Source organism: Cervus elaphus, chromosome 23 (assembly GCF_910594005.1).
Source record: "Cervus elaphus chromosome 23, mCerEla1.1, whole genome shotgun sequence".
Lineage (NCBI taxonomy): Eukaryota > Metazoa > Chordata > Mammalia > Artiodactyla > Cervidae > Cervus > Cervus elaphus.
The window spans coordinates 61,056,302-61,082,054 of NC_057837.1; the positions used below are offsets into that span (position 1 = coordinate 61,056,302).

The 25,753-nt window shown below is 50.9% G+C and overlaps 1 protein-coding gene across 1 annotated transcript; it reads left to right on the forward strand.

The window, feature by feature from the left end:
* The first annotated feature begins 299 nt into the window (after nt 1-299).
* Nucleotides 300-25,137, forward strand: XKR7 (XK related 7). The gene is made up of 3 exons (XM_043884930.1): nt 300-1,071; nt 21,960-22,162; nt 23,640-25,137. The coding sequence occupies exons 1-3, from the start codon at nt 488-490 to the stop codon at nt 24,593-24,595; spliced, it is 1,743 nt and encodes a 580-aa protein (XP_043740865.1). The 5' UTR covers nt 300-487; the 3' UTR covers nt 24,596-25,137.
* The last annotated feature ends 616 nt before the right edge of the window (nt 25,138-25,753 follow it).

Here is a 25,753-nt window from a genome sequence, read left to right on the forward strand (position 1 = left end):
TACTAATGGGTTATCAGGGTGCCCGCCTAAAAAGCCCCTTGTTTTCAAAGTCCCTGGTCCCCTACCCTCTTCAGACCCAGACCACCAAAGGTAAACAGAGGAGATGAAGAGGAAAGGATGGAGAAAGGACCAGTGAAGAAAAGAGGAAAGAAGGAAGTGGAGTGGGGAGGGGGGCCGAGAGGCAGAAAGCATGTGGCTGGAGCCCCACGCCTCTGAGGAAGGAAGGAGAGGGTGACCTGGGATGCTCTCCCCACCCCTCCCCCTCATCATTCCCCGGAGGTCTGCCCCCATCCAGCCACAGCCCAGGCGGGGTGGGGGAAGGGCAGGGGCGGCGCCGAGGGGAATGAATAATTGAAGTATTAGGGAGGAGGAAGAAGAAGAGGAAGAAGAAGAGGAGGCGGGAGCCGCCTGCACAGGGTCCTCCCCACTCCGCACCCCACCCCCCTCCGCCGCCCGGAAGTCGCTCCCCGCCTCCTGCTCCGCCAACATGGCCGCGAAGTCGGATGGAGCGGTGGCCGCGGCCGGCCCGGGGCCGGAGGGGGCGGCCGGAGGACCCCGGGGCAGTGCAGGAGGGCGCGGGGAGGCGACAGAGTCAGCCGGGGGGCCCGGGGTGACGGGGGCGGGGGGCCCGGGGCCGCGCTACGAGATGCGGGACTGCTGCTGGGTGCTGTGCGCGCTGCTCGTGTTCTTCTCCGACGGCGCCACGGACCTGTGGCTGGCGGCCTCCTATTACCTGGAGGGTCAGCACACCTACTTCGGCCTCACGTTGCTGTTTGTGCTCCTGCCCTCGCTTGTCGTGCAACTGCTCAGCTTCCGCTGGTTCGTCTACGACTATACGGAGCCCGCGGGGGCCCCGGGACCCGCCGTCAGCACCAAGGACAGCGGCACCGGTGGGCCGGTCATCAGCACCAAGGACAGCGCCGTCGCCTTCCGGACCAAAGAAGGCAGTCCTGAGCTGGGCTCCCGACCCGCGCCCTCCTCTGCCAGCACCTACCGCCGCCGTTGCTGCCGCTTCTGCGTCTGGCTGCTGCAGACCCTCGTCCACCTCCTGCAGCTCGGCCAGGTCTGGAGGTAGGAGAAACTCAGGTGGAGAGAACCGAGTTGGAGGAGTGGGGGTGGTAAGGGGCTGCCCACCGCCCCAGTCCTTCTATGACCCTCCACGCCCCCTTATGTCCTGACCTCCGCCCCGCCCCACCCTATTACAGTTCTGATTCCTTCTCTGCCGGCTCTTTACTGACCTCTGCCCTCTAACTCTGACCAGCTTCAGTTACATCCGCTCTGATCTGGCTGCTGAAGATAGGGAATGGGGCAAGAAGAAAGAGAAAGAGAAAGAGATCATAAGGGGTGTGTGAATGAGGAGGGCCCAGGGCCAACGGAGATGAATATGAAGCTTGGAACAGGGCCCCAGGGCTCCATCCAGCCCTGTCCTACTCCACTTTGCCTGAGTGCTGAGTCTGAACATGGGCTTAGGAAAGATCTCAGAAGTCCTTCCCTGCTCTCAAAGATTCTCAGTTTGGAATTGCAGTCCATTCCCAACCTCCCAGGAGAAACAGAATTTGAGGCAACTAAATGAATATCCTCCCCAAACTTTTTGGACTTTTGGGAAAGGGTGTACTGGACCCAGCTGAGAGGTGTCTAGCTCTTTCTGCTTCCTAAGATTTCTTCAGTTGTCTCTACCCTTACCCTCAAAAGAAACAGGGCTATGGGGATATGGGATCTTGAATCTGAGGTTAGATAGCCACTAGCTGTTCTTTCATCTCAGGACAGTAAGACAAAACTGAGGCTTTGTACAGCAGCCTAATTCTAGGCTTCTTCCTCTGCCAGGACTGAGGGTGCCTGCTGAGTGGAGCTGAATTAATTGGAGACAGGGGGAATTCTGAACCTAGGGTTTCCCTTGAGTCTGTATTTCTCTAGTAAGTTGGGCTCTACTGTGTACTGACAGAATGAACTTGCCTACTATTTGAACTTAGGCAAACCCCTCCTCCCTCCAAGCCTCAATTTCCTTACCTGTGAAATGAGGGAGATTCCCTCTTTTTTTCATCTCATTGACTTACCACCACATTTTGTTACCTTTGTGGGTTGGTCAGGTGAGGGAAGGTCTTTGTAAAAGCCCTGCAGACTATAACATATTTTAGGAATACAATAGATTATCATGATTATCACAGATGTGGGGAAAACATGGAAAACGTCAATGCTACTGCAGAGTAAAGGGTGATTATTGCTGTTGTTAAGTTTATTCTGCTACTTGTTAACATGTTCTGCTTAACTCAGTAGATTCAGTTCTGGGCTGAGGGTTGGAAACAGGACTCCCAGGGTTTGTCCCAGCTGCTCACTTGCTGTGTCACCCTTGTTATGTTGCCAAATCTCTCTCTGCCTTGGTTTCCCCATCTATGCTTTGCCTAGATGTTCTGTGTATTCCATTTAGTTTGCCCTGGGGGACGAGGTGGGTGGAACTCTAGCCACAAAAGGTGGTGTTATTATTATTAGCTTGACACATAAAAATATTCATGTCTACATCCAGGAACTAATCTGCATTTATCATTCTGTGCCCGAGTGGACAGATGGTGAAAGATATTTTTAGATTCTGAAATGGTAACTTCCTATTCTTGGTAGCCAAAGCTTCATCCCCCTTTCCCTTCAGCCTAAAGTGGGCCAACTGCCCCTTGACTCACTGGCTACCTCAAAACCTTCTTCTCCCCATGCTCAGAATCTACTTACAAGGAATGAATACTTTTTTTCTTAAACATAAAACTGAATTTCCCTCAAACAGAGCAAAAAATGACAACGGGGTGGGGGTGGGGTCTCAGGAGAGTGGCCGCAGATGGCTGAGAGTCCATTGAACTCCATGGTTTCTTAGATAAAAGGGCTAGCAATTTCTACTCAACCATATTTGTAAAGTGAGGGGGTTGGGATGAGGTGATTTTGCAAAGATGACAAAGTAATAGCTCTTGGATTGAACCTGGCCTACAGTAGTGTTTTGTCTAGCTTGTATAATATTTCAAAAATTTAGAGTCCTCACTCTCCCTTGGAAAAAAAGGCATCTAGCAGTTCCAGGCCTGGAACAATTTAGACAGGATATTCGTGCTTCAGTTTGTCCAGTTCCATTCTCTTTGATCACATCTGGACATGAGACCCCTAATTTACAGTTCTGTAACAATTGTTTTATTAAGCACTCACTTTGCACCAGCCTATTGGTTGCCTTTTTACCTGCTTCATCTCCTGCATCCCTCCTAGGAATCCTGTAACATGGTTGTATTATCATTCCTACTTAACAGATGAGGGAATGGAGGCTCAGAAAGGGGACATCCTTGCCCAAGGTCACACGACTAGAGAGTAGAAGCGTTGGGACTCAAGACTCTCTGCCTTCAAAGCCCAAGTTCAATTTATTTACCCTGCAATTCTGCCACTAAAGTGTCCCCCAAGCTCGAAGAATTATGAGTCTGAGATCCCAAGATTCCAGGATGATAGAAAGTCAGGGCTTCTGCTAGACTGAGATAAGAATGAGAAAGGAGGGGGAGGGAGTTGAACTATGTGGCTAAGGATGGGGAGACAGTGCATATTGTCAGAGAAGTGCTGGATTGGGGGTAGTGTGGGGATCAGGAGACTTTATGCAGGTTTGTAACTAGCTTGCTAGGTGACCTTGGGCGAGGGCTCTTCCCACCTCTGGGTCTCAGTTTCTCTGTACATAAAATGAGAATAATAGATTTGATGACCTTAAGAGCCTTCCCTTTTCTGGAATTCTGACTCTGGGTCTAGTTATCAGGGCTGAAGCCTCTGGGCTCCTGTCCCCAAAGCTCTGGATTCTAAAATGACTGAGGATATGGCTAAATGGAGGCATATTCAGACGAGAGGCCACCAGGGTTGGTATTCCTAGAAACTAAGCAATGTGGGCACAACGTGTTTGCTTACCATGTGAAAGGTTCCCACAAAGAACAGCTTCACTGTTCAGTGGGACTTGGTGCAGATGTTCTCACGGGTGGAACCTGGGGTAATGAGGAAGATGTGTGTGTGTGACCTGCAGAATCAAAGCTGGGGGATTGGTCAGTCATTTACTTCCTGAAATTTTGAATAAATTAATCCAAATAAATTAATTTGAAACCTAAAGATATTTTTCAACTCCTCATGCTTGTACTGATACAATGCTGAATCAAAATTTGAATACTTTAAGGAGCTAGATAACATAGACCTGTGTCAGTACATGGGTTTCAGTCAAGGGGACAGTATGAGGCAAGCCTAGAGAAGCTGAAGCTACTACTCAGCTCCAGCTGATGGTGCCATGTGAAATCATGCACCAGGTGTCTTGATTTCTCTTGAGAAATCAGAAATTGGGATTTTTTTGGGGGGGAGTGGGGTGGGGGTGAATTCTGCCAGTATTTAACTACTAATTAAGGTTTTTAAAAATAATGTCAACTACATGAAATAAATGTGGGCCCTATCCCCCTTGTAACTTCTGGCCGGTTCCTCACAGTTGATTGAAGTCCTTTGTTTTTCTGTTCTCAAACAATGGGTATTATTATTTTAAATGCAAAATGGGGCTCTGAGGTGGGAGAGGAAGGAAAGGAATTCACAGACACTGTTTACCCTCCACGCCTCAGCAGGCCCCATGTGAAGTGCTCGAGGAATATGATGTTTTTTTTGCCCTGAAACTTTCCCTCTGGTGGCAGTTGATTTACCCATTTATAAGCCAAGAAAGTGAGACTTGGAGAAGTCAAGTAACTTGCCCAAGGTTACCCATCGAGGTAGTAGGGGAGAGGTGAGATGTCCACCTACCTTTGTTCAGTTCCCAAGCCCAAGCTCTATCCCTGGTACCATCACACTGGCTACATTAGAAGATTCCAGAGCAATGGCCCAGCACAGAAACAGACTGATCCCCAAGAGAACACACAGATCTTCTGGTCAGACATGAAGCTGGCTGTGGGCTGGACACCAACCTGTGTATTCATCCCTTTCTGCCCAGCACTCCTCCCCGCCCCACACAACCCTCTGAGTTGTTAAGCCACTCAGCACTGTTAAGCCAATTAAAGTCCTAACCCTGTCCCCTCTGACCCCGTGGGCAGCAGAGCAGTAAGCCATGAATCCTGCTTTCCCTAATCTTAAACTCACTGGGCCCCAGCTTTGCCCAGATAAGCATGGTTTGTTAAGCCAATTAGTGGGAGACGATCTGGCATGGGATTCCTCCCAGGCCGTTGGGATCTGGGGACCCCAAACAGGAGGGAGAAGAAGGAAGGAGGCAAACTGGACATTGAAGGCCCTCCCTCTAACACCCCCTCTATGTTTAGGCCCCAGTATTGCTCCCTCTGCCGCCTCACAAGCTCTGCACGCAAGAAAAGTTTGGAAATGAATTAGTAACCTCCCTGGTGTAAAAACCAGGCTCTGGGTTTCCTCTCTGGGAAACTCTATTCTTCACTTAATGGTTAAGAGCATGAACTCTGGATTCAAATGTGCTCGATTCAAATCATGACTGTACCACATTATATATGTAATCCTGACAAGACACATAATCTCTCTGTGCCTGTTTCATCCTTTATAAGTGAGACCATAATGGTGTCACCTCTTAGGTTGTTTCAAGGTCTCACGAGATAATATACCAAGGGTTTAGCAAAGAACCGGCCCATCATTAAGTATTCAGAACCGCTGGCAGTGGTTCATACCATCAGCCTGAGCTTTATTCCCTGTGGAAAGAGGTTTGTTCACTGAGTAAGTGGTCTGGGAGTGGGCAGGAAGGTAAGAGGGCCTAGAAGGCCCCTGAAGCCATAGGGACATGGCAGCTGAGCATTTAATCTGTAATCATTCATTCCACAAATACATGGAGCACCAGCTGTCTACCAGGCACTGCTCTGAGCACTGGAAATAGAGTGGTGAACAAGACAAAGTCTTGGCCCTCTTGGAGCTCAAAACTCCAGTGGGAGAAACCAATAAACAAACATAATATAATATAAATTACCTAACAAACATAATATTTAATAAAAATATAACACAGAATATAAAATATAATGGGTCAAGAAAGTGGTAAGCCCTAGGGAAAAAGTAAAATGGGTTAGAGTATAGTCCTTCAAGATAAGGTAGTCAGGGCAGCCTCTGTGAGGGGTGGGCACATGGGCAGAGGGCTGAACAGGGTGAGGGGGAGCGGTGTGGACATCTTGGGATGGGTGTTCCAGGCACAGGAAAGGAGCAGAGCAAGAAGAAGTCTCTGGGGCAGAGGAGAGAGCTGAGGGGAGAGTACAAGTACAAGAAATGATTGTGGACAGGTTGGCTGGGGTTGGACAACGCAGGGCCCAGGGGAAGTTTGGGGTTTTCACTCTGCACAAAGTGGGGAGCCCAAGAGGATTTGAGCAGAGGAGGAACAGGATCTGGACTTAGGTTTTACAACAATCACTCTGGCGGCTGGATACAAAATGGACTGGAGGGAGGCCAGGGTAAGTCCGGAGACCCACAGAGAGGCAGCTTAATGATTCAGGTGAGAGAAGATGGGGGCTGGACCAGGGCAGTAGCAAAGCAGAGAGGGACCTGTTTCAAGCATAGCAGACAGGGCAGCTTTTCTTCTTTGGTCAGGTACCCCATTGGGGCCAGTTAACGGTTGAGAACTCATACTCTGGAATCAGCCTTATTACCTGTGTCGGCCGCTTTCTGTGATTTTGGGCAAATGGTATAACTTGTCTGTGCCTTAACTTCCTCATCTGCAAACTGGGCATTCTTCCTAACAATATCTGTCATGTGTGATCTGGAGGAGTAGTGAATTAAAGAATGTATGGGTATCACAGGACCTGGAACACAGGAAGTGCTCAATTCTCAGTAACCATTACTATTTGTATTATTACTTATAAAACAGGTCAGGAGTTGGATTCCACAGTGGTTTTCAAACTGCGTTTCACCTCTTACCATCATTTCAGCCTGAGCATCTCAAGTTTCTCTTTTCTTGATATTATGACTGCATTTCTAAGATTTTGTTTTGACAGCCCTACAACTGAAACATGTTTTACAACCCCTTGAACTCCGTGACTATCCGCAAGGTCCCACCCTGCTCTGACCTTGCAGGGTTGTTGCAGTCCAGCCTCACCACCCACCTCCTGGGAGACCCCTCTCCAGGATGCTCTCCACCCCACCGTCCTCCCCTCTCTGCCCAGCTGGCAGCAACAGGCCATTAGAGCAGCCCCTAACAGACAGCGGCGGCAGTTGGGCCCAGTGTCCCCTGTTTGATCCATAAAGACCACACAGGAGAAGCCCTGGGGGAGGAGGGAGGGCTGCCAGGAAATGGCTTTGAACCCCCGGCAGCTGGGGCGAAGGTCCCTAGGGAGAGGAAGGAAGATGGGCTGGGATTACTCTGGCCTCTCCATTCACCACTCAGCCTTTGTAAGGGCCTCGGAATTCTTCCCTTGGGAAATCCTATCAGCCTCCAGTCCCTCCCCTCCCCAACCTACCCTCCCCATCCTGCCTCCACCTGCAGTTCTAAAGCTCAGAGCTGACCCTGCCATTCTGTAGCCAGAGGGCCAGCCCTGGCTCCCCTCTGTCGGTCGAGTGAGTCTTATAGCTGTAGCCTGGTGTCAAGCCCTTTACCTCCTGCCCTTTCATCTCCTCACCACTCTGCCCACCCCCGACGCACCCCACCCTGCCCATAAGCCACACGCTCTTTTCCTTCATGCCTCTGAGCAGCTGCCTGCAGTTCTTCCTTCGGCAACACCTCCCTCGCCTCGCATCTTCCACCCAGTGAAACTCTGCACTCCCTTCAAGGCCAAGCTCAAATGCTACCTCTGGGAATTCCCTGGCAGTCCAGTGCTTAGGGCCCTACACTTCTACTGCAGAGGGCACAGTTTCCATCCCTATTTGGGGAACGAAGATTCTGCATTCGGCAAGGTGCAACCAAAAAAAAAAAAAAAAAGAGTCACCTCTTCAGAGTAGCTTTCCCTGAACAAACCAACACGTGCCACCTTCTACCCCTCAGACCCCAACTCCCACCCCCTCAGTCAGACAGACTGTTGTTTGTTCTTTCATCTAAAATGGAAATTGCTTGCTTGTTTTGTCTGTTTAAAAAGGAACTGTATGCACTCGTTGAAACCTCAGGCAGCACATGAGAGGTCCCAAGAAGACTGTCCTCTCTCATGATCTCTGGGGGCTGAGAGGTAGGGTTAGGAGAGACTTTTCCCTTATTAACTAGGTATTTCTTATATTACATGAAGATTTTACTCTGGTTTTTAATTAACCAAGAAATACATGTATACATTTTACCCATACACATTTTAAAAACATGTCTGTAAAAAAAAAAACCTGTTTGTAAAAAATCAGATGTTATTAAAAATTATAATTTTAGAGACTTAGATTAGATCGTTCCTCTTCAATCCTGTCAGGTTGGGAGTGTGATAATGTAGAATAAGGACTGTTGAGCCCAAACTCTGACTCTGCCACTTATGAGCTGTGTGACCTTGAGCAAGTCACTTAACCTCTCTGGGCCTGTTTCCTTATCTGTGAAATGGAATAATAACATGCCTATACAAATGGCCCTTGTGAGGGCTATTGAATTAATATATGGAATTTGCTTTGCACAGTACTCAAAACATCATACGTTCTCGATTAGTGTTAGCTAGAGTTATTGGCTTATTGTTACAGATGTGGAAATTGAGACACAGAGAGGTAACAGCCTCCCAATACATAAGTAGCAAAGCCAGTGCATAGGAAGCCATGCAGTTGGGCTCCCAAGCCCACATGTGTAACCACCAAGACATACTGCCTTCTACTAGTGAAGTGTATTCTTAGAAAACAAATAATCATGCGTTGCTTTGGAAAAAGTCAGAAAAGTATTTTTTTTTTTATTTTAATATAAAATACCTACTGTTAACACATTCTGGGTTCTTCCTCTTAGACTTTCCCCCCAGGCACACTCACTCATTCCTCTTAGCCCCACTGTCCTGATCAGATTCTGTTGTGATCCTTGCCCACCTGATTGGTTTTCTTACCAGATTACAAGCCCCTGGTGAGTTGAAGCCTCGTTCATTCTTCTCTCTATCCCCCATGGTGAACGACTCCAAGCAGACCCTCTGTTGCTCTTGGTGGCCTTGTACCCAGCCAGCTTTGATGAGGTCCATAGGAGCTTCTTGGGGCTTCCCTGGTGGCTCAGTGGTACAGAATCCTCCTGCAATGCAGGAGAAGCAAGTTCAATCCCTGGGTCAGGAAGATCCCCTGGAAGAGGGCATGGCATCCCACTCCAGTATTCTTACTGGGAAAATCCCGTGGACAGAGGAGCCTGGCAGGCTATGGTCCATGGGGCCACAAAGAGTCAGACACGACTGAAACAACGGAGCCTGCATTGGAGATTCTCAGAACATGAACTCTGTTGAAGCAGGGTTTGCATCTGTGGCTGAAATGGGGAGCGCTAAGGCAATGTGGGAGCACTTCACTGTGTAGACATGACACTGGGGTCTGCTTAGGCCTTCGTCTGCAGCTGCAGCCTTCCAAACTGTCGGTGAAGAAATGCAGCCTCAGGGCAATACATATGTATTAGTACAAGATGTAGTAGGAGCAACCCTGGGGCTGAGTTCCCAGGAGGATGCACGAGCAGCTGACTTAGGAGACAGAGGAAGTAAAATTCCTTGTATGCAGTAAGTGCTCAATAAATTTTCACATGAACTGAATAGAATCTTGAAAATCAGAACTTTTTCCCCCACTGTTAATATTCTGGGTTCTTCCTCTCTGACTAAAAGTTACTATTAGTAATGTGACTTTAAAAAAGATTTATTTTACATTGGAGTATAGCTGATTAACAATGTTGTGTTAGTTTCAGGAGTATAGCAAAGTGATTCAGTTATACATATATATGTATCTATTCTTTTTCAAGTTCTTTTCCCACTTAGGGTATTACAGAATATTGAGGAGAGGTACCTGACTTATACAGTAGGTCCTTGTTGATGATCTAGTTTAAATATATCAGTGTGTACATGTTAATTTCACACTCCCAATCTATCCCTCCCCTCATCTTTACCCCCTGGTAACCAAAAGTTCACTCTGTAAGTCTGTGAGTCTGTTTCTAAAATCAGAATCTTAAGCAAGACATTTCACTGCCTGGGATTCAGCTACCCCATCTGTAAAGTTCAGCTGGGGCCTTGGGAATTCTGGATGAGTTTTCCCAGGACTCAGACAAGACAGCAAAGTAGCTGAGAGCTTGGAGCAGTGGTACAGCCCATAGCACCATGGCTTCCTCGCTAGGTAACCTTGGGCAAGTTGCCCCACCAGCTGGAGCTCTAGTTGCATTGTGAAATGGGATGATAGAACCCACCCCTTAAGGTTCTCGTGAAGATGTTTTGAGGGACTTCCCTGGTGGTCCAGTGGTTAAAACTCCACACTTCCAAAGCAGAGGACATAGGTTTGATGCCTGGTCAGGGAACTAAGATCCCACATGCTGTGCATCTAAATAAATTTTTTTTTTAAAGGAACCATCATTACCTTAAATGACCATATTCACTTATTTTAAAAAAAAGATGTCTTGAAATAATATAAATGCATGGGCCTTCACATACTATATTCTCAGAAAATATTTACCACCAATTATTATTGGCCCAAGTAGCAGCCCATCCTACTTGTTTAGTAACAAGACAGGGGTTGGGAGAAGGGCATCAAGGGACCTGACATTCATTACCTCTCACCCCCGGACCCCCGTTTCAAGGAAAGAGACTTATCTGTGACTCAGAGACAGTGTGAGGGTAGCTGACAATAGGTTAAAGGGAGGCAGAAGCTGTTTGATAAGAAGGAAGATCACCTTGACAATCAAGCTGCCCCTAAGAAAGCGGGTTGCCTCAAGGGTTTGAACTCCACGTCCCCAGACATGGATGCAGACAAAAGTGGCTGACTTTGGCAGGGGAGCTGAGCAGGGCCTGCTGCCTTCAGTTTGGAGGATAAACCAGTCATCTCTAAGGCCCCTCACAGTTCTGAGTCTGTGGATCTGAGTTGAGGGCTTTGTGACACTTACCTGCCAGACCACAGGTTGCAAATCAGTGGCCCAACAGCAAGTCCAGCCTAAGAGTGTGTTCATTTGGCCCACATGGTACTTTTTCCCCTCCTGTTTAATGAAACTTTATTATGGAGATAATTTAAATATATAAAAGCAGAGGGAACAGGATAATGATTCCTCCATGTACCACCATCCTGTTCCAAGAATGATCAACTCCTGGCCAGCACCATCTAAAAGAACTTTCTGCAGTGATGGAAATTTCATGTGTGTGTGTGTGTGTGTGTGTGTGTGTGTGTTATCACTGCATCCATAAATATTTCAGTACATCTAAAAAATAGACTTTTAAAAAATTTAACTAAAGTATGTAATACCGTCACCATACCTAAAAAAGAAATAATAATTTCTTTTAAATTCATATGGTAGTTTTAAAATTAGTTGCCAACATTTCCAAATTGAATTTTGTTTCATTTTTTGTTTTTTTGCATAAGTATCCTAATTTCCAGCTCTTCCTGAAAAACTGAAATTCCAGCCATACTGGGCTCACATTCTCCCTCCCATGGCAGCAACCAGTTGGAGCTGAGGGACAGCTGCCTTTTTAGACAGGACATCGCTCTATCATTGCCCAGAGTCCCTAATGATATCAGCTAGGCCCCTCTACCATCTAGGATCCCTCAGACCAGAGACAAATGAAGTGGTGCTTTTTTCCCTGCCTTGATCTTCAAGCACCTTCAGATGTCACCAGGAGACCAGGATCTAACTCCCTCTCCCTCACAGGCTCACATCATCCCAATGTCGCACAAGGATTTCAGGAAAAGGGGAACAAAGAGCCTCGGGCTAGAATATGGAGTTCTGGGTTTTAGTCTCTGCTGTGCACCCATTTCACAGATGGGGAACGTGAGGCCCGAGAAGGAAGGAGATCTGGCTGTGCTCAAACAGTGAAGGTCATGAGGCAGGAACCTGGTCCCAAACACTTTGCTGGAGAAGAGCCACCTGCTCCTCTGCCAGGCAAAGAGAGGCACTGGTTAGGAGCTGACTGCAGTGGGTGGGTTAAGAGAGGGTCTCAGCTTTTCAGCCAGAGCCTAAAATTAGTGGCAGGGAGATGTTTGGCCTTAGCCCAGCAAAAAAAGTGCTGTGTCTCTGTAGGGGGCTGCTAAGGAGGAAGGAGACAGCCTAGCTCCCAGCACCATACAAAACGGGAGCCAAACGTGTAAGATCGCATCCTTTACTGACATTTATGACTCATTTGGCTGCCAACTCCAGGAAGGTCCCATTTTGCATCCTTGCAGGAGCACACAGCATTGACGGGTGGACAGATGGGAGGGAGCCGCAAGGCCATTCCCCCCAAGAGCATACTTGGCCACAGTGCAGGTGAGGTAGCTGTATAATTGGAGGCCCAGTGTTTCCCAGGGAACATACAGATCACATCTAGGTCCTCAGCTTGATCCGTGTCCTGCGGTGAAATGGGGGAGTTATCCATCCCTAACCTGAGGTGCAATTCAGATGCTTCTGGCTATTGACCTTGGGCAAATCACTTCTCCAAGTGCCTGCTAAACATCTCTGAGGTTCATCCCTTCTGTCTGGGCCATCCTCACCTCTCACCTGGTACCTGGTCTCCCACCCTCCACCCTTGCCTCCCTCCAATCTGTTCCCTACAGCCAAGGTACTCCCTCTAAAATGCAGAAGTACTATCTCACGTGATCTTTATCCTCTTGTTTAAAACCTCTCTTTGACTTCAGATAAAGACTAAATGCTTCACCATGGACTCTTCATCCCTTGCTTCCTCATCTCCTTTTCAGGAGCTATAGCCGTTCTGACTACTTACTTCTCCCTCCCAACTCAGGACCTCTGCCCATGTTGTTCTTCTGCCAGAAACCCCCTTTCTTCCCTTTACCTGGTTAACTCCTGTGCCTGCTTCAGATCATGGCTCAGTAGCCACCTCCTTCAGAAAGCCTTCCCTGACTGCCACACTCTTCCCCAGCTGGGCCCTTCTCCAATAGCACTGCCTTCCTCTGCGCTGGAGCACAGAAGCTGGTTGGAGCATGTGCAGAAGCCGCAGAATGTCTGTTATTTCAGGTTTACATGACGATTTCATTAACGTCCAGGTCCCCCACTAGATAGCACCCAATGGATCAGGTCTATCTTGCTCCTGAGAATGCTTAGAACAGCTCCTGGCATACAGTAGGTACTCAAAAATGGTGAGTGAATAAATGTCAGTGAACCTCCTCTTTTCTGAGACTCAGTTTCCTCATCTGGAAAATGGGGATCATGCCCACAAAATGCCATAAGCTGCACTGAGAATGTTAGCAGAGTACCTACAGAAGGTCTTCAGAGAGTGATTGTTATTTTCTGGAGGCGGGCAAACACCCCAAAGAATACCTTGTCCTGAAGGAAATTCCCTGGACCTCTGTCCTCTGAGGACAGATTCAGTCAGCACCCGGGAAAGTCAGCAAGGAATAGGTCTCAGCCCCACCAGAAACTAAAAGACCTCCTCTTCTTGCTGGAGCTTCTGAGTCTGTCAGCTTCTTAAAACTTCTTATTGGTTGAGTGCTCCATACTGGGCTGGGCATTTTATACAAATCACCACTTTCCTTCTTTTTTTTAATGTTTTTCATTTATTTTATTTTTGGTTGCCCTGAGTCTTCATTGCCATGTGCAGGCTTTCTCTAGTTGTGGCAAGCAGGGGCTACTCCTTCATTGTGATGTGCGGGCTTCTCATTGCGGTGGCCTCTCTTGTTGCAGAGCACAGGCTCTAGGCACACAGGCTTCAGTAGTTGTGGCACATGGGCTTAATTTCTCCAAGGCATATGGGGTCTTCCCGGACCAGGGATCGAACCCATGTCCCCTGCGTTGGCAAGCAGACTCCTAGCCACTGTGCCACCAGGGAAGTCCCACCACTTTCTGATATCATAGTTACCCAGAAAAGCTGAGCATTGAGCGGAGGGGTTCAGAGAGGGACGCAACTTGCCCAAAACTACACAGACAATAAATGATGGCATCAGGATCTGAACCCAGGGCTCCCTGACTCTCAAGATTGACTCTTTCCCTCTGCACTTGACAGCCTTCAATTGGGGGCTTATAAAATACATTCATACTCCTTATTCACCCACTCCAGTACTCTTGCCTGGAAAATCCCATGGACGGAGGAGCCCGGTAGGCTACGGTCCATGGGGTCTCGAACAGTCCCACACGACTGAGTGACTTCACTTTCACTTTTCACTTTCATGCATTGGAGAAGGAAATGGCAACCCACTCCAGTGTTCTTGCCTGGAGAATCCCAGGGACAGAGGAGCCTGGTGGGCTGCCATCTATGGGGTTGCACAGAGTCGGACATGACTGAAGCGTCTTAGCAGCAGCAGCAGCACTCCTTATTCACCCATTCAAGAATTCAACAAATATATACTGAACCTTAACAATGTGCCAGGCACTAGCGGCATAGCAGAGAAGAGGACAAGCATGGTCCCCACACTCATGGAGAGACAGACAAGAAATATGTAAGCAAGTAAATTAGATCATCTCTGGTTGTGATGTATATTATTAAGAAAATAGGGTAACTTGATAGAAAGTGGCCAGAGGGGCAGAAGTGCTTTGGAAGGCGGGGCAGGGGGGATCTGGGAAGGGCTCTCTGAGGAGGTGACACTGAGCTGAGATGGAAAGAATGAGAATTTGCCAGGTGTTGTTAAAGCCCTTTTTAGGCAGAGGCCCTGAGGCTGGAAAGAGCTTGGGGTGTTCAAGAAGAAGCGAGACCAGTGTAGCTGGCGATGGGGGAGATGGGGAGGGTGGAGGGAGATGAGGTCCTAGAGGTAGGCAGGGGCTGGATCACACTGGGCCCCAAAGGTTATGGTGAGGATTTTATTCTAAGGGGAATAGGGAGTGACATGACCTGATGGAGGATTTTACAGAACCCCTCAGGCTGCTGTGTGAAATATATGGTCTAAGAGGGGAAGGATGGAGGGAAGGAAATCAAGGTGGACACAGGCTGCCGCTGCTTGGGATTGGGAGGCTTGGACCAGAGAAATAACACAGAAATGGAGAGAAATGCTTGGGTTCAGGACACAGCAGTAGGGTCTTAATGTTATCAGAACTAGATTGGTGGGGAGATGAGCCTAATGAAAACTCCCTGGGGCAAGCAAGAATCAGGTTACTGGGACCTATTTTATAGGAAGACTAAAGCCCACAGAAGGGCTGGACTTTCCCAGAAAGACCCAGCCTTAAGCCTGGGTCTCCTGACTCTCCACGCAAAATTGTTTCTCCGCCCCACCCCACTCTCCCCAGGTTTCTCTAAACCCACGTAATTCCAGACAAAGCTTTAAGGTCCAGCCCCATCCGACATGGGTCCTCACGGACAGCACTCTGCACGCCCTCTGGGCAACCGAAGCACCTTCCCTGGAGCAGGGGCCCATGGAGAGCCAAGTCTGAGTCCTAGGTCTGGCACGAACTTGCTGGGTGACTTTATACAAGTCGCCGCCCCTTTCTGGGTCTCAGCTTCTTCATAAGGATAGTAATAGGGATACTATCAAATAAGGATAGTAATAGCGTCCACTCCAAAGATTTGCTGTAAGGAATGGACACTATGTATAAAAAGCACAGCCTGTCATACAGTTGGCACTCAATAAGTGCGAGCTGTTATTGTTATTAGTGTCTGCACACTATCCCCATACATACTGCCAGAGCGGCAGTGGGCTCAGTTGGTCCCGTGTTCCTGTTCCTTCCCATCAGCCTTGCCTGGTCGCCCTCCAGAGCCTGCAAGCCGGGCCCACACTGGAGACCAGAGAGCTGGCTGTGGTGCAGGGCTGTTCCTGGATGGAGCAGGAGCGGGGGAGCCGCTGGAAGCTGCTGTGTTTTTTGGCCCAGAGCTGTGAGGGGGCGTGGAGAGGGACGAGAACACACACTCGGAAACGTGGAGATCGACAGATGGAGGCACCGAGGATGTGAGAGACGCAGACAGACAGAGAGAGCCCTGGAGTCGGGAGAGGGGGAGCAGGCAGGGGAGGGCGGCCGGAAAACTGGCAGTCACGCGAGCCACGAGCTGAGCAGCAGATCAGCAGATGGACCAAGCCACGGAGAGACCGAAAGACAGACAGACCAACAGGCAGTATCCACAAGTCAGACAGAGAGACAGACAGAAGAGCAGACCTGGTATCCAAGGGGACAGACAGCCTATCCTGACATCCAAGGGACAGAGAGACAGATAGGCTGACTTAGGACCCCAGGGTCAAGCTGACTAATAGATGGACATAGTATCTGAAAGACTATGTGACCTATAGTCCAAGGACAGACAACAGGACTGACCCAAGGTCCCAGGGTAACACTGACTGACAGACAAGTAGATTGACTGACAGTAATGGAAGGACAGACACATAAATAGGTTGACCCTGCATTCACAGGACAGACACAACAACAGGCTGATCTGAGCCAAACACGGAGATAATGACCCACAAAGAAGTGGGACTGAGGACCACAGAGAGACGGGTCCAGGCTGACCATCTGCACGGAGACTGAGGCCAAGGCCAGCAACCCTGACTAGTGCCAGAGACTCAGGGTAACCCAGGAGCACAGGAGACAGACAGGGTGACCCTGACACTGGGCCCAGAAGCTTCCGGGCTTCTCAGGGATGTGGGATCCCTCATCTTTCTCCCTTCTGCCTCTTAGAGAGGAGCCCTCAGTGCTGGGGGATGCTGGGCCTGGGGAGAAGGGAATGAGCTCTGTCCATCTCCTGCCCAGCTGCCTGCTCATGGCGGGGGACGGTCTTGAGGAGACAGCCTTTTGGATCCTTGAGTGGGAGGATGTCACACCTCCACTCCTGGTTTCTCTTTTCTCCAGGCTTGCTTGTTTTGCTCCCAACCCCAGCCTTAACTATAAACACTTACTGTTCCAATTTCCTCCCAGACAGTCTTCTTCTCTGAGCCCAAGACTGGGAGTCAGCAAATTAGATCCAAAATAAGACTTCTGAGCACCTGTTTCCTCACCGGTAAAATGGGGGTGGTAGAAACTGTCTGTTAGGTTCGGCGCACACCAGCCTCAGGCGGTTTAAGGCTGCGGGGAAAGGGGGATGTCAGAGTTAGCGAGGAACATCAGGGAAGGCTTCCTGGAAGAGGAAGGACAGATATTCCAGCTCTATGCTGACTCAGGCAAAGAAGCCCCAGGGCCACCAAGGTCAGGAGGGAGACACTTACAAACACTCATGCACATGTATTCATTCAACAAATATTTATCGAGTGCCTACTACACTTACTGTTGCTGAAGATACAGTGGGGACCAAGATGGATGAGGTCCCAACCCTCAGTGAACCACAGTAGTGTAAATTAATAAATAAGATTGCTTTATAAGGTATATTAAGAAGAAAATGACAGAGTAATATGAGAAACAAGAGGGATTCAGCAAAAGTGGAGGGGCTGACATGGGATGGGTGGTCTGAGGCACCTCTCTGAGAAGGTGACCTGGGAGCTGAGGAAGAGACCCTGGAGTCACAGGAGGATCTGGGGAAAGGGGGCTCCAGGCAGAGCAGGCAGCAAGTGCAAAGGTCGGAAGTCAGGAACAAGTTGGGCTGAGTTCCAGGAACCTCTAGGGCACAAATGAAACAGTGGTTTGAGATGAGGTAAGAGAAACAGGCAGGACCAGATGGTTTAGGGCCTGCAAGCCAAGGGGAGATGCTTGGGTTTTACTTCAAGTGGGAGGGAGGCCCTTGGAAGGGTTTGAGATGGGGAATAACATGATCTGACATGATTAGTTTTTAAAATATTCCATTGGTTGCCATGTGGATAATGGATTACGGCAATAGGGTGGGGGCAGGAGGTGGAGGTGGGGGGCAGGAGTGAATGTAGGTCTGAGAAAGCAGAGGATAATGATGGCCTGGACCAGCGTAGTGGCAGCGAATGGACAGACTGAGGATATGTTTTGCAGGAGAGCAGAGGCACTGCCCCCAAGGCTGGATTCCTTTCCCTGAGACAGGATGTCCTGTGTGGATGGCATCAGTCCCATTTGTGGTGAAAATCAACTTCTTCCACATAGAATGGAATTGGGTGGGCTGCCTGGAGGAGGCGTTAAGGGGGGGCTGCTAGTACATCAACTACATTTCAATGAAAAGAGAGGCTGCTTGGTGATAAGGAGGAGCCAGAGGCCTCCACCTAGCATATGCTCCCCCTCTCTTTGTGCACATCCCCCTACAGTTTACAAATGTTCACAACAAGGGGTGAAATGAGACTTAGAGAGATAGAATATCCAAGGCCACACAGCACCCAGGGCAAGGGCAAACCCACAAACCCAGCATATCCACCTTGCCTCCTGATCTTCGCCCCAGTGGCTGTGATGTAGACAGAAGGGCAAGGGCTGGCCCCTTTCTAGAGAAGGTAAAACTGAGGCCCAGGAAAATTAGGTTATGTGTCCTGGGCTGGGCTGTTTTAAGACCTTTATGGGCCCTACATCTATCTATCAAGCATATTAAAATGCAGCCATATCAAACATCGAGTGTAAATTATATATAATCAGATGAAAGCCAACTTGCAGTTGACTGGCGGATATGATGTTCTGTTTTGCAGACATTTAATTAAACATTTATTAATTTTGATTCTACAGTTTTTCCCTATGTTTTAGAGCCAATTTTTCCCCCTGGCTTCAGACGTTTTCCCAGGCCCATGAAAACCTTGCAGGCCTTTGGCAATGAGTGTTTAGTGCAGACTGGAAGGGACAGCCACGATTTTTGGTCCTGTTGCCAAAAGGGGCAGAATGAGGCTAAACGGAGACCCTTTTATCCCCAGACTGTAGCATGATCTTTCCATGCTCCCCGCTGACCCAGTGTTCTTGAGTCTCAGAAGTCTTTCTCTTCCCCTCCCGCTTCCTTGCTCCAGCCCACAGCGGCCCTGGGCTGGGTGAGCCCTTTGTCTGCAGTTCGCTGGGGCATGGGTGTTGGGAGCTGGCACGGGAGGGGGCAGGAGTGGGCAGGGAATTGGGCAGGCAGCCTGTCAGCTGGTGATGGATGCTGGCCGGGCTGGGGCCTCCCTCATGCTGACCTAGGCCAGGAAACAGATGGCCTTCCAGCCTGAGGGAAACTTCCAGGGTGTTGCCCTCCCCCAACTCCCCAGGCCCCTTCACATTGGACCAGCTGGTCTCTCCTTCCTGTCCAAAGCCAGAGCCACAGGACTGGGAGAGGGAATGGGGAGCAGGGAGAAAGGCTGGGATGCCTGGTGTGCATTTGGGGCCCTCAGACGCTCTAGGGGTCATCTTGGTCTCTCTCTTAGTTGCCCCCACTTCTGGCATCTCCAGCTCTGTGCTTGGCCCCTTCCTCTGTGCCCTGCCTTAACTCAGCCCTGTCATCTCATGCCTGGACCAAACCCCAGCCTTCACCTGGCCTTCCTCCAAGCCAACCTTCCAGAGTGAGCTTTCTAAGCCACCGAGCTGATCGTATCACCCCTGATTCTGGGACCGAATTCAGATTTAGAATGAAGTATGAACTCTTCATTCCAAAAATTCAATGCCCTTCACAATTCTAGTCTTCCAAAGGCCCAGGAAAACCCTCATTTCCAGGCCTGGCAAAACACTGGCCATTCCCCTAAAAAGCCATGTTCTCTTGTGCCTCTGTACCTTCACTTCAGTTGGATCTTCCACATGGAATGCCCTTCTGTGCTTCCTGTATATGTTCCCATGCTTGCTTTAAAACAGATCAAATGTTTCTTCCTCCAGGACATCTTTCCTGACCCCCTTCCCCAGCTAAAGTTATCCATCCCCTCTCTGAGTTCCACAGCATCTTAGAGCATCTAGTTCAGCTCTTAGCTTATCTCTCTTTCCCATGTGACTATGAGATACTTGAGGGCACAGGGCCTAGCACATAGCAAGAGGTGATGATACCCTCGCTATATAAGTGAAAGTTCTAGTTGCAGAGATCCTTGCAGGGGACAGGTGATGGTAGGCAGGGGTCCAAAGAATAGTAGCCAGAGGGAGGCAAATTTCTGCTCAATCAGAAGAAACACAATTTGGCTCTTGAGCTGCTCAGAACTGAAGGCTCTGCCTCAGGAGGTAGAGTATCCCTGTTCTGAGAAGTGTGTGAGCAGAGGGGTAAATGCACAGGCCGGGAACTGCCACAGGGACTCCAGCGCTGGACGGGAGAGTTAGACTGTGGGGCCTTTGCATGTCTTGAGTCAGCTTCTGAGGGAACAGCCCTCTTCCCTGTCCTCACTGCCATCCTATAGTGTGTCACACTGAGGGTGCATCTACCCCACCCACTGGTCCTGGGAAGACCCAAGGATGAGAAGGAGCGCCCTAAATGGGTGTTTCTGGCCATGTTTTGGGGGGACACTTTGGGTCCCAGAATATTAGTTCTGAAAGGATCTTCAGCGTCATCAACCCCATCCCTCTTGTCGGCAGATGGCAATGCTGAGGCCCAGAGAGGGCCACACCATTGCTCAGACTGGGATACTTATTTGGGGAGACTCTGGGTTTTAGCTGAGCACAAATTCCAGGGAGCACTGTGCTTCCTCCCTTGGGCTGGTGACACGCAGTTGACTACAGAACATCCTGGAAATGCCAGCACTTCACATGTGGGAATAGACCCCCAGATCCCTGGCTCCCTGATTCTAGATTCAGATGATATAGCCATTGAATCTGGTGGGATTTTCTCCTCTGATCTGGAGGAATATGACTCGTAAGGGGGCCCTCTCTGGTTTCAGCAGAGGGCACACCTGTCCTGTGCTTCAGAATTTGGGAGTTGAATTTGCCAGGAGTGAAGCTGCTGGGCAAGGAACCAGGGCCAGGATCTGTGTGGACCGGTCCTTTGTCACCCTAATGGGCATTGCACTTTATAGTTGCAAACTATCTCATCCATTTAATCCTAACAGCCACTTAAATGGGATCAGCTAGGATTCAGAGAAGGTCTTCTTCAAAATCACACAGCAAATTAGAAACAAAGTCAGGAATTGAAGTCAAGTCTGCAGGCTCCCTTCCATACCTTCTACAGGGTCACCAGAGTTCCATTCAGTTAAACAAGTTTGCAGTCCTGCAGCCAACATGGATTGGCACCTACCATGTGCAAAGAACTGAGGATGTAGCAGTTAGCAAGCCAACCAATCATCCTTATGGAGTTCAGTCTGGGGGAGATGGATGCATAACCAGGCACTTACAACTCACTGTGACAAGTGCAATGTTGGAGGAATGCTAGAGAGAGCCCCCTTACCACAGATGGGGGTGGTCAGCAGAGGCTGCCTGAAAGAAGTCATGTCTAATAGCTTAGCCTTGGATGAAAAGCAAGACTTGTCCAGGTTTAGGGCTAGGATGGGGATTGAAGGGCAAGGCAAGGTGTTCCATGAAAATGAACGTGAGCATCGTGAACATCTGTGATGAGTGCAAAGCAGGTGGAGCTGTCAAGTTTGTTGTGAGCAGTTGGTACCAGAGGAAGCAGCCAAGTTTCAAATGCCAGGGGATCGCTGAGCAGCTTCCCTATGGGGAGAACTGGGTACTCAGAGGTGGGGTTGGGGAAAAGGCCAGGAAGCTGGCAACAGAACTGAAGGCTGGTACCCGAATGGTGCCTGAACCTGTATGTGGGCAACTCTTTATGGCTTACAGTGAGAGGCAGTGTTGTCTAACGGTTAGATTTGAATCCTGGTTCCACTACATCCTAGTTGTGTGACCTCGGACAAGGGACATAACTCTCTGGGCCTCAGTTTCCTCATCTATAAAATGGGGATAATAATAGGGCTAGTGTAAGCTCAGGGTAGCGTATCAGGAATCCTGCAAAGAAAGCAGGACCTAAGTCGTCACAGCAATAATGTGATGTTGGTAATGCCGCATGAAAGGCTTGCTCTGTGCCAGTGCTTCAAGCTGGTGAACCCACTGAGAACAGCTCTGTGAGGTGATCCTTTGGCTATGTCCGTTTCCCAGCCTAGGAAACAAGCGGAGAGCAGTAAGTTCCTTGCCCAGGGCTACACTACGCCCCGGCCCTTTGCACTTGCTGGCGGGGGCGAGGGGCTGGTTGGGAGAGGGCGAGGGGGCCCAGCGCGCGCGAGCCCGAGGCCCTGAGCACCGCGTCCTCCCGTAGGTACCTGCGCACTGTGTACCTGGGGCTGCAGAGCCGCTGGCGCGGGGAGCGGCTGCGGCGCCACTTCTACTGGCGGATGCTGTTCGAGAGCGCCGACGTGAGCATGCTGCGCCTGCTGGAGACCTTCCTGCGCAGCGCGCCGCAGCTCGTGCTGCAGCTCAGCCTGGTGGTGCACGAAGGCGGCGCGCCCAAACTGCTGCCCGGTGAGCCCCGCCCCGCGCCTGCGCGCCCCCGAGCCCCGCCCCCCGGGGCTCACCTGTCTCCAGGATTCAGAGGACAGCGCCACTGGTCCGCTGCCCAGGCTTAAGGCCCCTTGGGGAGGCCTCGTCCACTCCCGCATCCTTGGGCCACTCACTGTCCGGGTTTTAGAGGCCCCTCCCCTTCTCCTCTCGCCCATCTTCCAGGCCTCTGGAGAGCCCCCACGTCCTTGCCAATGGCTCACTTACTCTCAATGTTAGGCAACACCTACGCCCCTCCAACTCGCCCCCTTGCCTCCTCTCAGGCCCTCTCCCACCCTCCCTTCTTCATTGCCAGGGCAGACGAGACCCCACTTCTGCCAAGTCCAGAGAGGCCCCTAACCCCATCACCACACTGCAGGCTCTCAGGGAAGTTCCCTGTCCGTTTCTTTCCCTAGACTGTCCCCATCCCAGCCTGCATCTCCTGAGGACCGCTCTGCCTCAGACCTTCTCAGTCACACCCGTTTCCAGAGAGCCTTTCCATCCCACCCCTGGCTGCTCTTCAGCCCCCTGGAGACTCCTCCCAGGGTTTGTCCTGGTCCCCATGCAGTCTCCCCACGCAGCCACCTTGCTGTGCTATGCTCAGTCAGTCGTGTCCGACCCTTTGCAACTTCATGGACTGTAGCCCGTCAGGCTCCTCTGTCCATGGAATTTTCCAGGCAAGAATACTGGAGTGGGTTGCCATTTCCTTCGCCAGGGGATCTTCCTGACCCAGGGATTGAACTGGTATCTCCCAAGTCTCCTGCATTAGCAGGCAGATTCTTTACCACCGCGTCACCTGTGTCAGAGGGAAAAAACCACATTCCCTATCCCCCTGGGGCTCCCACTCTCCTCCCACCCAGACTTTGCCTGACACACCCTCAGTGTTTCAAAAGACTCTATCACCATCTCTCAGGTGCCCCAGACATCCCTTGCCCAGGGTCCCGGGCCCCTATCGAAACTTCCCACCCTGGCATTTTCTTCCCAAGCTGTGCTCAGCTTGAATATTCCTTTCCACGCCCCAGCCTCATCCTGGTGGCCTATAGCTTCTAACAGTCCCCTCTGGCTCTCCATTCCTTAATCATGACCCTGCTTCTTCACCTCCTTTTCACTCCCAGAGTCCTGGACCCTATTTTCCCACCCCCCCACCAAGACCCCTGAACCCTAACAGCCCCCTTCTAGAGCCCTGCACCTGACCCTTACAGAGATCAAAATCACCCACCTCCCCTCTCCCTTGATATCCCTGCCCCTGTGGAAGCACCTAACCCTGCCACTCTCAGCCCTACATCTGTGTTCTGGAAGACCACCTCCCCAAACCCTCCCCACACCCCTCTTGATTTAGAGACCCTGCCCCCCACACCTCCTCAGAACCCTGCTCCTGACCCAGACCCCTCCCCCTTTCCCCAGACCCCAACCCAGACCCATCCCTAACCCAGCCCCCCCCACCCCCACCCTGTCTCCACAGCCCTGTCCATCTCCGCCTCGCTCGTGTCCCTGGCCTGGACGCTGGCCTCCTACCAGAAGGTGCTGCGGGACTCACGGGACGACAAGCGGCCGCTGTCCTACAAGGGCGCCGTGGCCCAGGTGCTATGGCACCTGTTCGCCATCGCGGCCCGCAGTCTGGCCTTCGCGCTTTTCGCCAGTGTCTACAAGCTCTACTTTGGCATTTTCATCGTGGCCCACTGGTGCGTCATGACCTTCTGGGTCATCCAGGGTGAGACGGACTTCTGCATGTCTAAGTGGGAAGAGATCATCTACAACATGGTAGTGGGCATCATCTACATCTTCTGCTGGTTCAATGTCAAGGAGGGCCGCAGCCGCCGCCGCGTGACCCTCTATTACTGCATCGTTCTGCTGGAGAACGCCGCGCTCACCGGCTTCTGGTACTCCAGCCGCAACTTCTCCACCGACTTCCACTCACTCATTCTGGTCTGTGTGGTGGCCTCCAGCTTCGCGCTGGGCGTATTCTTCATGTGTGTCTACTATTGTCTCCTGCACCCCAACGGGCCCATGCTGAGTCCCCAGGCCCCCGGCTGCATCTTCCCTAAGGCCCCAGGGCCCTGTGGCCCACCAGCCGACGCTGTCACAAGTCCCCCAAGGTCCCTGCCCAGGACTACAGGCCCTGAGCGGGATGGGGCCTCCGTGGGAGGCGAGCGTGCGGGGACCCCCACGCCACCTGTCTTCCAGGTGCGGCCTGGCTTGCCTCCCACACCTGTGGCCCGCACCTTGCGGACAGAGGGGCCTGTCATTCGGATTGACCTGCCTCGGAAGAAGTACCCCGCCTGGGATGCTCATTTTATTGACCGCCGGCTCCGGAAGACCATCCTGGCGCTGGAGTACTCCTCACCCACAACGCCCCGCCTGCAGTACCGGAGCGTCGGGACCTCCCAGGAGCTGCTGGAGTACGAGACCACAGTGTAGGCCAGAGTTCCCCGAGGAAAGGGATGAACTTTGGCTGATCCCACATCGACCACAGTGTTGAGCCCAGAATTGCAGGGCCACCAGGCTGAGGGCGAGTGGATCTGTGGGTCCAAGGGTAGAGTGGCCCCCATCATTGGGTTCTTTCTTGGGAGGGGACAGCCTTGTGGAGCCCCAGCCCTTGGCCCTGTTTTCAACCCTGCGGCCCATTTCCTAAACTCTTTGGAACCAGGGCCCAGGGAACCAACTGGTGCTACACTCCTCGTGAGCTGCCCCACGTTCATGGAGGCCTCTGTATCACGGCTGGTGCCAGGGGCCCCACACCTCTCCCTGCCTGGAGTTGGCCACCTGGCAGCCCTGGCGGATCCACCAGAGGAGGGAGTTCATGACCTAGGCCCTGTGCTCCTCAGGGGGTGTGGGGGTGGGCTGCCTCTGAGAAGGATGGAAGAGGCCACCGAAGATGTGGGGTGAGGTGGGAGCGTCTGGTGAACGAGGTTGGTACAGCCCTTGGGGGTCGAAGCCTGGAGCCTGGGCAAGAGGGGAATTAAAGGAGGGAGTTGGGGTGGGGTGGGAAGTTGGGGTGGGCTGGGCTGACAGTGCTGGAGGTGGACAGGAGGAAGAACCCTGAGACATCTGAGGGGTCTAGACTGGCAGAAGCATGAAGGGGTGGCAGATTTGGGGGAGAGGAACTTGACCCGGAGCGTAGAGAATGTTCCTGAGGAGACCCCCTTTGTTGTGGGCGCTGTTACGGATGAGGTTCCAGACACCTCAGGTGAAATGTTTCAAGGAGCCATTCTTTGTTCTAGGTGAGCCTCTGGAACATTTCTTCTAGATAAAGGTTTTGAACACAACAGATAAACTGCCTGGGAAGATACTCTGTCCAGGATCGATTGTAGATGAGCTGCTGGCACATTCAGCAGAGGAACTTCTAGAGAGACATTCTTTGTTCTAGACTAAGTTCTAGGACATGTAGCTGATATAATATCCTAGGGAGTCACTCTGACCTGTATTCTGTTATAAAGGGTGCAGACACTGGCACCCCTCCCCCGCGCTGTGGCAGGGACTCTAGGGGAGTGGGGGCTCCAGACCCCTATGTGAGTGGAATATTCTAGGAATGGGTACCCCAGTTCTAGACTTCTAGGGTTTATATGAGTTCTGTGC